General features: G+C 50.3%; 1 protein-coding gene across 1 annotated transcript in view; it reads right to left on the bottom strand.

The window, feature by feature from the left end:
• Positions 1 to 18,348, bottom strand: part of PDLIM4 (PDZ and LIM domain 4) — a 56,170-nt gene continuing 37,822 nt past the window's right edge. The window contains exons 4-7 of the mRNA XM_054217751.1: positions 11,111 to 11,289; positions 8,623 to 8,780; positions 3,878 to 3,998; positions 1 to 2,789 (exon numbers count right to left, since the gene is read on the bottom strand). Of these exons, the coding sequence (XP_054073726.1) occupies positions 2,585 to 2,789; positions 3,878 to 3,998; positions 8,623 to 8,780; positions 11,111 to 11,289 (663 nt within the window). The 3' untranslated portion in view covers positions 1 to 2,584. The remainder of the gene's footprint in view (positions 2,790 to 3,877; positions 3,999 to 8,622; positions 8,781 to 11,110; positions 11,290 to 18,348) is intronic.

Below are 18,348 nucleotides of genomic sequence, written 5' to 3'. Positions count from 1 at the left end.
TTTTATTTTGTATTTCATACAAACGGCACCCTCCCCACGTTTTGCAGCGTTAAACAGCGTTACTCACTGAGGGGGGGGGCTCCCGGCTCCTGCAGCCCCCGCGACGGCAACGGGGTGGCCTGAAGCCGGGAATCCCCATGCGCCAGGATGGGGTTGTGCGAGGCGGGTCCAGCTTTAGGCTCCTTGGGGGCAATCAAACGAGTTGATTACTCCTAAGGAAGGGTATCACGAGACAACCGTGTGGAAAAATTGGTTTGTGGGAACTTGCTTTCAAATTAAAAAGAAAAGCCCAGTGCTCCCACTGCTGTACTGGTACAGCGGCCGGGCGAGACCACCAAGGATGCCCTGTGAGTAGCCCGCTCAGGTGTTCAAAATGAGGGTAATTAAACAATTTAGGAATTTCTGAGGTGTTCCCTGTGCCAGGGCGACAGGATGCCTGGCACCCCAGCAGGACGCAACCGCCACACAGATGGAGTCGATCGGGGACAAGAGCTGCAGAGTGAAACACAGCCCCGGCTAGCAGCCGCCGTCAGCCATGCGAAATGGGAAAAGCCCCCCTGTGCCATTCATGTCATGAGTTTTCCATTGCTCAGCCGAGCTGGATTCAGTCCTGGGTTTGGGTGAAGCCTGAGCTTTCAAGCTACAGGCACCGGAGCTCAGCCCAGCAAGGCAGGAGGTTAATGGAGGAATTCAGAACAAATGTTTCTGACAATGACACCAACCAGCTCCAAGCAGGGGCCTGCAAAGAAGGGCAGCAACTGCTTCCCACCTGGTTATTGTTAGTCTCCTCATCAGTTACGGTTGTCCCAAGTATTCCCCTTCAGATGGTCCAAACTACTGCGCAAGAAAAACAAAGCTGAGCGCTGTGATAAAAATTTCCACGTTTCTTGTACTTTAACAATTAAAAATCCTGATGGCAGAAGGAGGGGAGGTGGATGTTCCGCTGCTAGCAGGACCCGGCAGAGCCAGCATCCCTCCGGCTGCGAGGCTGTACCCAGCGGGATGCAGGAGCGCGATGCAGCCCTGCGGGACAGGGCAGGAGCTGCCTAAATCCCTACCTATAAGGCACCATATAAGAAAAGGTCTAGATGTGCCCCTGTAACACCCCAAAATCCTTACTCCCTCTGGGGTACAGCACCCGTAGGAAGAAATTGCACGCCCAGCCCCAACCGGGATAATGCTCCCGACCCTCCTCCAGTCCCGGATTTCTCAGACCCCTGTTATGGAGAGCCAGAAGGGGAAGAAGTGCTTTGGCCATCACTCCATCTCTTATTTTCTTTTCCATGGAAGAGAAGCGAGCGCAGACATTTCTTTTTCTCCCCTCCATCCTCCCTCTCTGAATTGAGGAGGAGGAAGCAGAAATAACCTCGTGGTATCAAACACACGGCTCCTACCTCTACCCGCAGCGGCACCCAGCAGCTGGGTGACTCAACCCTCTCTCTCCTCCAACCACTAACATGAAAAAAACATTTCCCCAACAAAGCAACATCCCAAGATCCTCAAAATCATTTTCCTGGCAAATAAAGCGGGCAATGGAGCTGGCGGAAAGCGCAGCCTTGGGATGGGGGTACAAATCCGCACCCGCTGCCCCTGGATGGGGGCTCGCAGCTGGGTCACCCCCTGCTCCAGTTACTTCTTTAAGGGCCTGGAGGGATTTCATCGCCGCCTCCCGCTGCGGGGCAGACCCCATGGCAGCAGTCTGGGGATCTAGAAATAAAGGACTGCAAAAATATAGCAAAAGCTGGGGAAGAAGAGTCAGAACGGCCAAAGCAGGGACAGCCGTGAGGCAGGAGCGGGGAGGTGGGAATAGCCGAGGTGGGCTCCGTGCTATTTCAGTGTCCTTTGAAGGTGCTGCTCGGGTGATTAGATGACAGAGAACAACTGGACTAGGAGTGAGGGAAGGAAGAAAAAAAAGCCTCGTCGCACGCACACTGTGGAGATCTCTCGGGGAACTCGGATCGGTCCGTGTCAGCCTCAAACTGCAGGGCCCTGATCCAGGGAATTTCACAGCAAATACTGTTTTAAGAGACCGCCCTTTCCCCGGCACATCTGCTGGGATGGGGCTGAGCCAGGGACCCCCAACCTCCGGTACCGTGTCCCAGACTCCTCGGAGGGGTCGGTTTTTAATCACCGGGGCAGCTGGAGGGCAGGAGATTAAGGTCAGGACATAGGAGTCAGCTTCTTTTGTTAAAGTGCCTTATTTTCTTTGAGCTTTTAAAACGTCTTCCTTGCTTTTTCAGAAGAAGAGAGGGGAGAAAAAAAAAAAAAAGGAATACTGGGTTTATATGAAACAAAGTAGAGAATTAATCAGTATTTACACAGATCTTGGATAAGGTTAAGGCACAGACTAATAACCCAACACAGCAACCCAAAAAGCGGAGTGTCAAAAAGAAGGGAAAAACCTGTTCGTACGCTTTCAACACCATCCCCCAGGAGATCCCAAGTGTAAACGGTTTTATCTAGGAAAAAGGCATTTTAACTTGGGCTTTGGTAATCGGGGTTGATTGTAGCCACATTGCGCAGCCGGCGGGGAGGACGTGGGTGGGCGCGCGGCCGCCAACCTCTCCAGAGCGCAGCCCGGGGTTTAGACGAGTTCAACCTTGGCGTTGGGATAAACAGCCACCACGTCATATCCCTCGGGGGGCTTAACCCTCTCCTTGGCGTGCGTCTCGCAGTACAGCTGCTCTTCAATGAAGAAATAGCCTCTCTGCTTCAGGTTGAGCCCACAGTCGTCGCACATGAAGCACTCGGGGTGGTAGAGCTTGTCCCGAGCTTTGACGATGGTGCCCCTGGTGAGAGACGGGGAGAGCTCGGCTGAGATGGAGAAACAAGGAGCATAAACAGCTTTTACAGCTGCCTCGAGTTAAACGGATTCAGTGAAGGGAAGCGGCGTGTCAAGGCACGCAAAGATGTTATCCTGAGTTCCCGTCCCAATGTCTCAGCCCACCCAGAGCTGCCACCCTGCTCCAGGCGTGGCTCCACCATAGAATCCCAGAATGGTTTGGGTTGGAAGGGACCTTAAAGCCCATCCAGTGCCACCCCCTGCCCTGGGCAGGGACACCTCCCACCACACCAGGCTGCTCCAAGCCCCATCCAGCCTGTCCGTATTTCCATAGGAAGGGATGCTCCATTCCCCTTTGTCCGCACCTGCCCTGTGGCACCACTCCATGGCTCGATGCCAAGCGGAGCCTCCGATGTCTACGCTCAGCCCGGACCCAAACATGGGAAGCCAGCACCCCCCATGTGCCACACGCAGCCACCGCGGGTGCTGGGGCACCCACCTCAGCTCACAGCACCAGCAAGGACCCGGGGACAGGCGCCTGCCGAGCAGGCTCTCAGCCAGCATATCCGTCTGCGGCACAACGGGAATTACCACAGAGCATAAATCACAACACAAGGGAGCAGAAAAAGGCCTATATTCTCTGAAATCAGACCCAAACCCCATCCCTCGCAGAGGAAATCTTCAACAAACAAACAAGAATAACCCGCAGACCTCTTCTACTTGACCCTAGAAGCGTTTCTCCTTCCATAAGGTAGTGAAAGAGTGCCAGCGCCGCCAGTGCTATTCATAGTCCCCAGGCAGTTACTCTGATAAGCAGGACAGAAACCATCCCATGAATCATCCCTGTTTTGCTGCGAGATTCCCTTAAAAGGGGTAATTCAAACCGTATTCCTCAATTCCAGGTTTATATATATGGTTAGCAAAACAACAGAAAGGGATTCAAGGTATTCCACTATGAATTCAAGGTGTTCTGCTATAAATTCGAGGTGTTCTGCTACAAATTCTAACCCGCGTGGCTGGCAGGATCTGATCCAGCCGTGTCCCCGTGTTACCGTCCCCGCCGAACCGGAGGCTCCGGGGTGATGCGACACTTACACGATGCCGTTCCCGCAGCGGGTGCACTCGGGGAGCATCTGCAGCCCCGACATGGCACCGCCAAGCTTTGACACCGGGGACTTGACGTTTCGGGGGTTGCTCAGTTTGTCGAGTTTTTCACCTGCCAAGAATTTGAAACAGACACAGATTGAAAACTCGTCCTCTTGGGGCTTTTTTTCTTTTTCTTTTTTTTTTTCCCTTTATTTTTTCCCCCCTTAAGGAGTCAGATGAGTCTCTGCGTGTCACAACAGAACCCGCAATTTGCTTGTAAGGAAGTAAAAAGCAAGCAGTGAGACCAATTATCTCAAAAGTCACCCAGCATTCAGGTTTGCAGATGATGGCAGGACACATCACTGACCCTCTCCTCATCCTAACGAAGCACGGATGGTGGCAGAAGCCCTTGGCTGCATCAGCAGAGCATCTGTCCCTGTACTGTGATAGCACCAGCTCAGTAAATACACCTTATCAAAAGGCAAAGCAGCCTTATTCTACAGATGAGAGATTAATTTGGCTGCAATACTATTTAGTGAGTTGAGAAATATAAATAGCAAAAGTCTCTGAAATGCTCCAGAAAGAAGAGTTTCTATCACACCAACACTTCAGCTGCACTTTGTAGATCCACCATCAGTGAAGGAGACAAAGATGAAGGCCTTCTGGAGAATTAGGCAAATTAAAGCAAACAATAACAGAATTACATGCATTTTTCTTCTTAGAACAATCACTTAATCTAAAATAATCTAAAAGAAAACATTGTGATAGAAGATAAGGTGTTCTGGGGCACAAAGCCTCCCTTCATAAAGGTCCAATGACAGGAAAGGAAACACTGCAAATTTTGGGCATATGAACAATGTCATGGCAAAGTTTTCCATGTTGCAGCTCCTGTCCCTACAGACCATCTATCATCTGCCCTGGCGCTTCGGACAAGACAAACGCGCTTGTTGCCAACCACTGGGACACTTAAAGGCTTCCAGTATTGACTGCATGGGTTTTCATGGCTCACAACTGACTGGTCTTTTGGGAATCTATTGATCTGTGGTTTCTCTGTGATGGCCTACAGTTATAGAAAGGAAAAGCCCATGAAGAAGAACAATGTGTTTTATTCTGTTAGCTGACACAGTTTGGAAAAGCAGCAGAGGAGCTCTCGGATTCTTCATTCTTCAGCGTTGGGGCTTCCTGCACTCCCTGAGCTTCCAGAGCACTTCAGCCCACGGTCAATCTTAAACATGCGCCTAAAGCCCGTGATGCCCAGGAGGTCTCAGCAGGGGCCCGGATGCTTTCTGACCCACATGTCCATATGCACTGTGCTAGTTTTGGAAACTTCCACTTGGATCTTGCTCTGAAGTGTCCACCACAGCTCCAGGAACATCTCTGTGTGAACTGTTAGGACCTAGAGACTAGGAGGCTGAGGGGAGACCTTATCAATCCCTACAACTGCCTGAAAGGAGGGTGTAGCCAGTGGGGGTCGGTCTCTGCTCCCAAGAAACAGGTGATAGGACAAGAGGAAATGGTCTCAAGTTGCGCCAGGGGAGGTTTAGGATGGATAATAGGAAAAATTCCTTCACTGAAAGGGTTATCAAGCATTGGAACAGGCTGCCCAGGGAAGGGGCTGAGGCACCATCCCTGGAGGTATTTAAAAGCCGGGCAGACGTGGTGCTTAGAGATATGTTTTAGTGGGGCTTTTGTCAGTGTTAGGTTGGTGGTTGGACTTGATGATCTGAAAGGTCCCTTCCAACCCAGGCAATTCTATGATTTGGTGACCTGGAACCGCTGCATCATCGCTGGTGGTTGCTCACAGATCCCGTGCAGGTTCACACGGTACATTCTGAAGGACACTGCTCGGCAGAGCTTCCCTCCACAGAGAGATCCCGCTCCCCCATCCAGCTCGGCTCAGGACCAATGCTGTGCTGGGCTCGGCTGGGGCGGAGGGAGCATCCGACCCTGGCCCTCGGCATTACCCTGGGGATGCGCAGGTGTCCTCACACAGCAGAACCCATCTCAGCCATCATCTCATCTCATCTCTGACCCAGAGACCGACGCTGCCAATGGTTCTTGCCAAGCGAGTGAACACAAAAGGACTAATTTCCCACCAAAGCCCACTTTCCCAAGATACAATAGGATGTCTGGAAATGCTGAGAGCCTTGATATGTGTGTGACTGCCTGCCCAGGATGGACTGGGGCTGCTCCAACCCGGGGTGCTCCAGCGGGCTCCAGCCCAGCTTGCCTGCCGAGTCCTTCCGCTGCCTTGCTGGGAACGAACCAAAACAACTGCTGGAGCTGTTGGCTTAGCCCAGCGTGAGATACGGCGTGCTTAGACTAGACACGCTCATCTGCCAACATTTAACAGTTAAGCTGTCACTGTCTGTCAGACGGAGCGCTTGGATAAGCTGTTTAAAAGAGAGGGCGGGGGGCGGGAAAGAGATTTCACAGCAAAACCAGCCCTGCAGAGGGCTGCTTCCCATCTTCCCCAATGACAGATCATTTCCTTCTATTTACCAGCCCACCGCCTCATCGTAATTTATGGTCCTCAGCAAGGCAGCGAGATGCTGTAACTCCACAATCCCAACCATCGCCATCCTCGTTTGCGGCTGCAGGGCTCATCTGTCCTGCGCTGAGGGCACCTTCGGAGACGACTGCTGTGATTCCTCCAGCCTCTGCCAATCCTTGGCACGAAGCTCCTTACAGGCATGGTACAGGGCTAGCGATGCTGAAGAAAATACAGCTTCCAGTAGAAACACCTTCCATATAAGACAGCTGGCTCCTTGGGAGAGGAGGTCTTGACTTTAAAAGGACAACGCACAGCAGGCTCGGGCCAAAATGTATAATTTTAAGCTTAGGGAAAAAGGAGCAAGGGTGGAAGCTGTAAAACAACCTAGCAGGAACAGTCCTGGGGATTTAAACCATGCTGAGAAATCACAGAGCTTTATGCCAGGAGATGCTTTTCACTTAATTTCTCATCCTTTATGAAATAAACAGCATCGTAATGACTGAGGCATGAGCAAGACTGTGCCTGCAGCCGGTTACACATCCCCTCTGCCCGCTGCACAGCGCAGCTGAGAGCGAATGGGCCAGTGGAAGAGCTCTGGGAGGTGGTGGCGAGGTGACCTCTCCAGCCGTCCACCACACTGGCTGGTAGCCATCAGCATCATCTCAGCCCCAGGCTCTAAACATGCGGTGCTGCATCGGTGACGGGCTGGTGCTGAGACACTGCCGGGGTGAGCAGACATCCAGGACTGGCTGGGACAGCCCCAGGGTCTGGGGACCATCCTGGCACCTCTTTGTCCTCCCCTTTTCCCGTCCTTTCCTTTCTCCCGAAGGGCAGCGCTGGGTTTCTCCCACCCCAGGGCCATGGGATGCAAGGGGAGGCAGCAGCAAACCAGCAAAGCTTGTTTTGTTCCCTTTCCCTGGCACGGAGAAGGCAGGAAGGCAGCAGCGTTATTAATTGGGATTAACACAGTCACTTCCTATTTGCTTCTTCCTAACAAGGAGACCTGGGGGTGCAGGAGGCACCTCACTGGGAAGGCGCTCGTTCTTGCTCTCGCTGAAGGACCTGAAGGTACAGCTGGAACTTGTAATTAACATCACTTTTCCTGCCAGCCTCAAAGGGGCTGCAATGTTTACGCCCAGTGAATACTTCCAAGGCCGATCCCATCTCATGCTTTGCGGACGTGCCTAAGTACCACTGAGTAAAACTGGTAGAAACTCTTGATGCTCAGAAGTTACCCACGATCGTGGTTCTTCTTGTGAAGCAAGAAGCAATATCCTTCTAGTCAAAGAATATCCTTTGCCATCATTTATATACACAGAGGTTGAAGTGCAACAGCCTGACTTGCTGCCTCTTGCAGCTTCGTAATGAGATTTGCAGTAGCTGGTATTTTCCCATAAAATCTAAGTTCCTGGATTCACATGATTGGAGTAGGAGGCTCTTGGAAGGAAGCAGAAAGAAGAGTCTTGCCCTAATGATTGTAAAGCGAAGCCTGAAAGTTTGAACATAAAAGCCCCGATGGACTTAAAGTTGAAAGGCAAATAAAAAGAAGCTGAAATGTATGGTTTGGGGATCTTATTATTTAATGCTCGGAGTTGGCTCCTGCCTGCGTTAACGACAGAGGCAGGAAGCTGTGACAGACCTGAGAAGTGAGCCAAGAGCTCCTGATCTCTATCCCTGCGCGTCTGAGGACCATCCCACGTCCTTATGCAAATGCCATTTACTTAAACAGGCCTCCGGTTCTCCACCCGTGCTCTTACACAACCGCTTTAGGCCATTGCATTTCACAAACCATCTCAGGAAAACAGCTGCTGTGCAGGAGCTCTTTGCAAATCCAATTTTCACACGATGCTCAAGTGGCCACAAAATTTGGTAAGCCCCCAGATGCTGGCCCGAGCCTCTGCCTTGAGCATCTGAAACCCTGATTTGAAACCTGCCGCCCGGGTGTTCCCCTTCGCAGGGCGCCTGGCCCTTCCCGTGGGGCCGAGCTGCCTCAGCACCCAAGCGACGTGGGGTAAAACTATCGAGAGCGGGGGAGTTTGCAAACCCACGCCGTCAGCTCTCGCAGACAGGTCCTTTAGAGGCTTTTCAAGCTTCTGGACCTCAGCAAGGCAAAGAGAAGGAGGTTAAGTCTGCAACTCGGTGGGTGTGGGACCACAGAATGGGGTGCAGAGGGACCAAATGATGGTTGCAGCCCCGCAGCAGTGCGGTGCCGCAGCCCCGGGGAATCGCGGGGAGACCCTCTGGGTGCCAACCTCCTTACCGTTCTCACCAGCCTCCAACATGCCCTGCAAGTACCGGAAGGATCCGGACTGCTTCGGCTCTGAAACGGGTTTTTCATAATCCTGAAGCATCTTGTAGACATCTGACTCCACATCAATCCCGTTTCTGTTCCGTGGGAGAGACTTCAAGGGGTCGAGGCTTTTTTAAGGAAAAGCAAGAAAGGCTCAGGTCAAATGGAAACAGAGATTGTCAGCTCATCAGGGAGGTACTGAAACCTCCACATTCCCACAGAGTCAATTAAACACCTCTCTGTTCCCATGGGTTTCTCTGCCTGGAGGTATGTCTGTCCCAGGAACAGCCATTGATCCAGGGAAGTTGAACTTGTTCCTGTGGGGCTCCTATTAAGCAACACAGTTAGGGCTGGCCCAGTTACCAGATGCCCCCAGGAAAGAGGGCAGCTGCTTACAAGCACTGTAAATTGCTCAGCCACACATGGAATTTATGGAAAAAATGGGTAAAACAATGCATTTCATTAATTACATCGGGCCAGGGCTTCCACCCACCCCTCGTACTGCTCTCAGGGCAGTTCTGCCAGGCAGCAAATCCCCTTCCCATCCAACAAACGCCTCTACTGAAGTTAGTGTTTCTGTAGGTGACTGCATTAAAAGATACATTTGCCAGCCCCAGCCCACGGCCGAAATGGGAAAACCACACCACGGGGCTGCCCAGCCCCAAGGACGGGACACGAGAGCAGCCCCCTCATTACCCCTGGCCACCTTCAGCACCCAGACCTGAAGCTGCTCCTTGTCCGTGTGCGCCGTGACTGGTGTACAACAGACAACAAATAGTCATTTAAACCCTTTTTCCAGTTCATTCGATACATCAAAACATGAAAAGTGTACTTTGGAATCAAAAATATTTCAGGTGCGCGTTTAGGCGTCCTGCTGAGTAGAGATGGATTCAAGTGCTGTTGTGCTTCGCTGCAGCCCCACAGCCCAGCAGGGCTTCGCGGGAAGGGGCTCCTTTTCCTTTTTAAGGAGAAGGTCATCAAGGTCATTATAAACCCAATAAAAATAGCAAGAGCCCTGAATCCCGTCAGACAGCTTCACACACTTTAGCCATCATCTGACTCATTTTCTCCACCAGCATTATATTCGTACCCGCTTAGGAAAAAAATAAAAAAAAATAATAAAAAAAAGAGAAATAAAATTCACTTTCAAACAAAGGAAAAAATAAAGCTCTGTTTCCTGGGAGTTACCCACCAGCTTCTCCTGTGGCTCCGACCTCTTGAGACAAGGGGCAGAAGTGCCGCTGCCACAGGAGGGGACCAATCCCTGTGCCTCCGGCCAGCCCAAACCCTCCCCACGTGCCCCGAGCGCCTGCCTGCCCTGCTACAGCCCCCTCCTGCATCGATCCACACCTTTTCACTGAAAAAGGGCAGGTTTTGACCAGTCCTGCCCAATCAAGCCCAAATTCAAAAAGAATGCACTTCTGACCCAATTCCACTCAAACACCCAAGTTAATCTCCAGCCTTTTGGCTCACACACAGATAACATCAGATTTTGTTCTCCGTGGTTTTTTGTGCTGTTCTCTTCATTCCAACTTCATTAACTTTCCTGGAGCAGCACAGGGAATAAGCTGGCTCACAGCGTCACTGAAATATGAATTTTGTGCAGGCACAGAGTTCCTGAGCTGAAAAGGAACTCTCTTCCCTCTTTGTATTTGATACAGACGTTGCTTTCTTGCAGAGTATTTTGCCAGTCTGGAGGAGCATAAATCATCAGCAGCGTAAGCCGTGCGACAGCATCCCAGCCCACAATCTGGCCTGCCTCAAAGTCCCAGTTATCCGCCCAAACCGTTCCTGGCTACACAAAAGCTTTCTCTTTCCTACGAGCGTTATTTATTTCCCAGCCTCCCGGAGAGCTGCATGGAGCAGATCTTAACATTTCTAAACATCCCGAGTTTATTGGGGTTAATTTTCTCTGTGGATCCCTCCCGCTCCCAGGCCAAGTGTTCGCTCTGGGGTCCGTGGAATTGTGATCCCCGGTCCTAGGAGGGCAAACTTCTTCCATCCTGCCTTGAATATACACTTTGAAAAAACAGGATACTAACGTCTGTGACACTCCCTGGCATTAATCCCAGCCTCAGGACTGGATCTGATGCCGCTAATCCACCTACCCCCGTCGGCAGTGGAAGGATCTTATGTGGATCTGGAAAACCAGCACCTGCACCCATCTCTGAGATAAATGGTTGAATGTTGCCTTCAGCATCATGAGCTTAAATTCAGCGTGGCAGTTGCTACATACATACATGTGGCCATTCTGTTCCAAACTTGGCATCTCCAAAACCTCTTTTTTTTTGGCTTTTTTAGATTTTTTTCCTCCCATCTGCACTTAGCTAATGGAGCAGAAGCTGCACCCAGCATCTCTGGAGCTGTGGGAGCACCACAGCCTCAACAACCCCCACCCGAAATGGAATTTGCACCACCAGCAGCGATACCCAGAGCCTGGGCAAGGATGTCCTCCTACCTCTGGGCAGGGGCGATGTGGAGCCCGCTCAGCTGGCCCGGCAGAGCCGCCTCGGGGCCGCTGTTGGCGTAGAGCCGGGTTGGGTGGTGATGCTGCACGTTCACCATCTGCTTGGTCTCCATGGGGTTGCCCCCAGCCCCATGGGGCATCGGCCTCCTGCTCTGGGCAGGCCCGTTGTCCTGGAAGAGAAGAAAAAGCAGAAGAACCTGTGAGGTTTATAGTTTTTAGTACGATACACATGGAGAGGCTGCGTTGGGACGTGCAGTTCGCAGTAATATTTTATATGTTCTATGGAAAACAGAGATATGAAGCAGGACAAGGAAAACTCAGGCTTGACCTGCAGTTAAATCTTGCTGAATCTATGCAGCTTTCCTTGGTTTTCCACCAAACGAACTTGCCTGTTTCTCCCCAGCGAGCCGCCGCCAAGTATTCCGCATTTATTCTCCTGTAAAAGCATATTTGTTATTTCCGCAAAAGAAAGGCTGCGAGTCTGCTTCTCATTTCGCCTTACATCACTCCGAGAGCACTTAGCGCTCTCCCGACTGCGGGGCAATCGCTCCTGATTTATATTAGCAAAACGCGATAAACCCCAAGCTCTGCAGCCACGGGTACGGGCTGGGCAAGACCCAGAGCCAAGGGGCCACTCCTGGTTATTTTCCCTTATTTCCAACTACCCTCGTCCACACGCATCCCTGTTCATTTTGGGGAGGTTTTCTCCCAAAATAAGGTCAGTCCTTAACAGTGTGAGAAACGCACTGGTTTAGCTCGGGATTCATATTTTCATTGGCTTTTTAATTCCCAAGGCAAACTACGGAAATATTTTTGCCGTATGACCTCAAGTCAGGAACTCAGATGCCATTAAAACGCAAGTTTTCCATATTATTTCACCGACGTAAAACATTACCTATGTGTTTTTCCAAGGCTTTGTTCGCCAGCCCGGCACACACCCATAAATCCAACAGTACCTGCTGCTAATCTTGCCACAAACCACCCGGCTCAGCCTGGGGAGCCACCAGCACCCCCTTCCCCAGAGCGGGGCTAATTCCAGCCACCGGGAAAAGCAGCAGAAAGCTGGACCCAGCCTAAGGACACCCTGCTATTTCCAGCCACGTGGGCCAGAAACATGCCCAAACCGAGGGAAGAAATAGATGCTTCTATAAGAGGCTGTAATCTGTTTAATCTGGATTAATCTTTGGGGGCAGATCCCCCGCGATGCTGCCTTGCACCAGTTTTTCAGTAGACTGGAGCACATGCAAAAACCAAGCAGAAAATGAAAACACCGTCCTGTGAACAAATAACAAAGTGCATATTGCGGGGCTGCGATACAAAGCTTACTTTTGACTAAAATAATCCAATAAATACTAATTGGAAACAAATGCCTATCACTGGTGCAGAGCAGAAAACACTAGTTCTCCCAAGCCTTGTGAAAATGAGCGGCTAACAGAAATAAAAACCAGATCCTGCTAGAAAAAGATCTGGAAAGTCCAATCCTTCAGTTCTTCCTAAGGCAAAACTCCCATTGATAAAAACCGGGCTTAATTAAGAACTGCAAAACAGTGCCTTTGAGGTTTTTTTTTTTTCTTTTTTTGCCTGCCACCAGCTGAAAAACTGCAGACTCCGACAAGCTCCTGCACTGCCACCGCCTCGGGAGCCCCCACAGCCGCCCCGAGCCCTCTCGGCGCGGCTCCTTCTGCGCCGTGCACGCACACACACGCAGGGAAAGCTGCTTCCAACAGAATAACTTCAAATTATCTATTAAAAAAGGAATTTCGCTGCCAGGAATAATGTAATTTTAACTGTTCCCCAATTTATATTCTTTGGAAAAAAAAATAAATATACACATACAACCAGGCTATGGGTTTCCAATTCCCAGATTTACATTGCGATTTCAAGGGAAATAAAGAAAACACTTTCAACTGTGATGCAGAGGGGAAAAGAAGGATCATAAACATTTCGGGGAAAAAAGCAATGGGCCGTGCTGCCTGGCAGGCCATTGTGAGCTATAGAGTTATGCTTTTAAAAAGCCATTATCGTTAATTAGCTGTGCATCAGGGCCCAGTCCTCTGCTCCTGCGGGCTCCTCGGCATCATGGACACCCCGAGCCTCACCAGGGAGCACGGCAGCTATTTCTGGCAAGAAAACCTCCCCCATCAAAGGGCCTGGAGACCATAATCTCCATGGACTTGCCTTAATCCAAGGTAGTGTGTAAAGCATTGGCCATTCATTCCTGTTAAACTCAGCAATTTGTCCATGAAGAGCAAATGTAGCTGTAAAGCTAAAACTCATTGCCTGGGTGCTCTCCAAAAGCCATGAAAGCCAGGTGATGGGATCGGGGTGTTTCGGAGCCCTCCCTGCACTGTCGAGCTGCTCCTCATCCCTGGTCACCACCGGCTGCTGTCCCTGCGGGAGGAGGATGCTCGTGGTGGTGGCATCTCACCCCTATGTCTGCTCCGCCATGCCATGAAGCCACAGGGGACCCAGCAGCATCCGTAGGGATCAACGGGCTCCTCCTGATTGACCCCACAGCGCTCCTGCTACCCCAACACCTACCAGGCCGAGACCATGGAGATGAAGCAATGGATGTCCCTCAGCCTTTTCCACCAAGTTCTTTGCAGGCTTTGGAGAGCTGTGTCTCATCTTGGGGGCAGCTAATGACTTTATGGGAAAGTATTTACCCCTCTGAGAGCACACTGGTCTTTGCCTTCCTTCTCACTCTTGTTTTCTGTGCTACAAAACTTCCCTGTTGCACAAAAGCTGTTCCCGGGACTGAGCTCCATCTCCTTTTTCTCATCCCAAAGCCTGTTTCAGCGTTTTCCCATGAGACCTCTGCAAGGCTTCGCATTGTGCAAAACACTCATGCATTCGTTCTTGGAAACCTAGAACCAGATGGATTTCTTTTCAATTCTCAAACTGAAGATCAGAAAAAAATTTCCCCCCTTCAGGACCTAATTTGCTTTTCTCTGCTGGCTTTTATTCCTGCTTTTTATGGTCTCTCTTAAATTAAGAGGGTTTGCAAACCCTTCCTAAGAGCTGGCCTGCGAAGTTTCACTGAGGAGAAGCCTTTTAGCCTACGAAACAGAAACTCACAATCTGTTTTCTCACGCTTGCCTTCTAGGACCATCAATTATGAAGCGTAACCAACCTCCTGACACGCAGCATTTGGAGCTCCTGGAGCCCAGGCCTCCCCGCTCCTGGCAAACATGATTCATGCAGCCGTCCCACGCCAGATAAACAGGAGGCAGAGCTAGAAAGGAGCTGTTTGAAGTCCCGCTTCGTGGGAGCAGGTGGGTTTTGGGGTGTTTTTTTGTGCGGATGCAGTACGGGAGGGCGGCACAATGTGCAGTGAGTGCCCTTGGCCAGTGCCCATCTGGACTGACCTTCTCTGGTCATCACCTTGCCAAGGACCCCCAGCCTGTCCCTTCCCACCGGGGCAAGGAACGACCAGAGGAAAAGGGATTATTTGGAGGAGAATGAACTAGAGCAAACAAAAAAGATGACCTGCCTTGGCGACCCCTTGCATGGCCCCATTAAAACCCCTCCTCCTCCTCCTCTTCCAGATACATTTATCAGCATTGCACAAGCCCAGCCCATGTCTTATCACGCACAGGTAAGGGCTGCCCTTACTGGTACAGTATTTATATCCTGACAAACTATTTCCAGTAGAAGCAAAACACGACCCGGAGGTGCAGGAACCCAGGCGGGCGTGCAGACGTTGTGGTGGCACGTTCTTGAGTGCCAGCATTGCTTAAGATAAGAGGAAAGAGAAATTTAACTGGTTTTCGGATGCCCCCACCACACAACACAGCATCAAGAGCACAAAAGGAATGTTTTTTTTTTTTATATTTAAGGGAAAGATGCTGAATGACAGATTGTTTGGATTTAATCCTGGGAATTCCTCAAAGAGCCAGAAATAGAGAGAGCTTTTTTCCTTCCTTCCTTCTTCTACAAGCACTTACTCAACTTCTAGCAAGTCCCTACTTATTTGCAAATCTCTTTTCCCCCATATCAGCTGAAGGTATTTCATTTAGCTACAGCGGGATGGCTGGACACGGCCATGAGCATGATCAGCAAAGTAATGAAGTTCAGATGCTTTTCACAGGACATATCGTTTCCAATTTCAGGAAACGTACAGGGGAGCATTAAGAGAAGCAAGCTGAAGATTCCAACAGAAATACAAATGCACTCCATGGCTTCACCACGCAGAGCTAAGGCGGACTCTAGGTACCGAAGATGAAGACAAGCTTTGCCCGCTCGTTGCAGTTGTGCCCCTGACTCTGCTGGAGACACTTTTCGTCCCTCAGGGTTTTTAGTCAAACCTGTAATGGGACAGAAGACTCAAAAATTAAATACTTCTATCAAGCAAATCACTGCTGCAGTAAGTCTTCCCATAAGTAGGAAAACATGTGGCCAACCAGGAATTTTCAAAAGGTTTGAAAATCAGTCTCAGAGTCTCAGTCCCTGTCTCTTTTGGAGAGAGTCTATCATAATTTGAAGCCACCTTTTGTAGCGTCAACAAAAAGCATAAATCTTTTCAGATTTTTAAAATACAAGTTTTTAAGGCGAGCGTGCAGTTTCAGCTGCCTACTTAGCAGGAGTAACGTTGGGATGCAAAGCTGGGAAGAGTTTAACTCATGGATTTAAGCCTAAACCTGTCTTTCGGCAAGCAGAAGTCCCCCGTGCTCACCACCTCGGCCACACTCTGAAGAGCTGCAGGAGTTAATTGTCCTTCGCACTCAGACAATATGCTCTACCAGACATGGTTTCTTAAGAGAGTTTTGGGAACTCACGTTTGTATTCTGATACACTTTGGTAAAACACATCCAACCTTACTTTTCTAAAGTTTGACTCATTTGCTGCCTCAATTTTTCTTATTCTTAAGGGGAAAAAAAAAGGATTTTTTTTTTTCCGACATTTTGCAAAATGCCCTATTTGTCCTTCCAGCCTTTTTAAACTACAAGTCTTCACAGGTGTTAGACACAGCTTTACAGAACATCAGACTTCACGTTCTGATCCAAAGCAATTAAAGCTCATCCACTTCACAGTGTTTTAAATTAGAGTCTTAAAAGGCTAGAAGTACAAACAAAATAATTCACTTCATTTTCCAGATTATCAGACAGAGATTAAAATTGAAGATTGCTAATTTGAGAGGCCACCGTTAGCTCCTACAACCTCCATGCGAGCACCGACACCATCTGGAAGAGCTTTGAGCAATGGCAACTTTGGCACATGAGAAACCTTCCCCGGGAGCAGACCCACCAGCACAGAGCCCAACACATCTCCGGAATTACACCTTCCAGCCCCAAATCCATCTTGGAGCCCAGGCGTGCAGTGGGAGAAGATCCGCAGGGACAGGACCAGCTGCCATGGGGATCACCTGCAAGATGACTATTTTCCTGAGCCAGCCCTGAGCCCCTTATAAAAACACGCCGCGTCAGACCTAAACAGAGCTGAAAGTCATTAATGGCTTGGCTCAGTCCAAAGCAGCTTTCTGTTTGATGTACTTCAGACCCACTCTCCTCCTAAATCCAGAACACCATCAGTCAGTGTCAGCCAGACATTTGCTGCCAAAATGCTGAATTAGGGAGGTGAGCGCTGCTATTTGTGCTCCAGGAGGGCAAAGCATCCTGTAGCCGTGGGTTCTCCCGGACAGGGCACCTCTTGTGAGCACTTCTGGTTACTTTTGTCCATCCTCCAGCAGCGGCAGGATAAGCCTGAGCGCTCCAGCTCCTCACTGGTGTTTGACTTCTCTTTCCCTCACTCCGGGCTCGGGGAATTGAGCACAGCTGAGCTCCAGGAGAGCCGGCCAGCGCTTCTCCAAGTCTCTCTGCAGTACATGGCCGAAAGCTGTGTCCCTGGCTGCGGTCCCTCAGCTGCCTACCATGGAAGAGAAGAGGGCAAGACCGCATTTCTGCAGAAGGCGGTAATGCTTGTCCGTTGCTATTATCGTTATTAGGACATCATCAGAACATCTGCCTCAATAGGTAGACCCCGAGGAAGGTCGGCTTAGAGGCATCATGGTTCCTGCCAGGATGAGCTGCAGTTTGAGACCCGTCCCCACCGTGCCTGATGTCCAACATGTCCAGACAGCCTGGTGATGGACTCCTGGCTTCTCCAACGGGAGTCGGGCACCGCTGGCTGCCCAGGGCTCAACGGGACAAGCTCAGAGCTGGCACAAGAGAAAGGGAGAGAGTACAGGCAAGGATAGTTTTAAAGCAAAGGTGCAATTTCTGCCCGTGGCTGCCTTGTCTTGACCCAAGGGGTACAGTTGGTCTTCAATGACCTGATTCTGATCTCTCCTGGCACAGGGCTTTTTGTAGGAGAGATTTTACTGCCTTCAGGGCTGCAAGTCCTCTTTCATGCAAATGCCACAAGCAATTAAGCCTGAAGACATAACCTGGCATATCCCAACAGCCTGAAGACTGACAGGCTTTAAAAATTTTAAAAATCTTTAAAAACTTTAAAAAGCCCTAGTAAGTATGATCCCACTATTTAGCTCAGCTCAGAAGATGAGCTGATAAGAAAAAAGGTGGTCTGTAGTCTGCTGAAGCTGGATGAACAGAGCGTGTGGGTTATTTTATGAGATGGATTTCAAATATTCTGCCAAGTTCCTCTTTCAGCATATACCACGGTCTGAAGAAAAACTTCATCCATCATGTCCATCTTACTACACTCCTTTCACAGTCGTCAGCTAAACACCAAATTCGTTTTTCAGATCTCACTAAGTAAGAGATCAAACCCTTGAGATCAGATGGTCTTTTAGTTAAAAGGCCGCAGCCAACATTGACGTGAAACATGACTCAAGCTGGAGCCTGGCTGAGCCCCAGCCTGCCCCAGGAGGGTCCGTACTCCGGGATGGGTCGGCTGCTAGTGCACCGCGGTGAGATCTCAGGACAGGGGCTCAAAACGAGCCCCAGGGCCTCATGCCGAGTCTTGGACATGCTGGAAAACACCCGTGGGTCACGTCCCAGCGGGCAGAGGTACAGCCCCTGCAAGCATTGCTAAAGTGGTCTTGGACCCAGCAGTCAGGCTCATTTTAAGGCTCTTATTTAATGCTGCTGCAATTTCTGCTGAAACCCCTGCAAGCTACAGCAAAAGCATTATATGAAAGTCTCCATTGCCTTCGATTTAATTGCTGTTATGGCAGTGAACAGGCTGAGGAAGACGGGCTGAGAGAGTTGGGCGGTTCAGCTTGGAGAAGAGAAGGCTCCAGGGAGACCTTGGAGCCCCTTCCAGTCCCT

The sequence above is a fragment of the Rissa tridactyla genome, chromosome 11 (genome assembly GCF_028500815.1).
Source record: "Rissa tridactyla isolate bRisTri1 chromosome 11, bRisTri1.patW.cur.20221130, whole genome shotgun sequence".
Classification (NCBI taxonomy): Eukaryota; Metazoa; Chordata; class Aves; order Charadriiformes; family Laridae; genus Rissa; species Rissa tridactyla.
The sequence above is the reverse complement of the archived record's forward strand: the minus strand, read 5'-3'. Positions and strand labels throughout refer to the sequence as shown.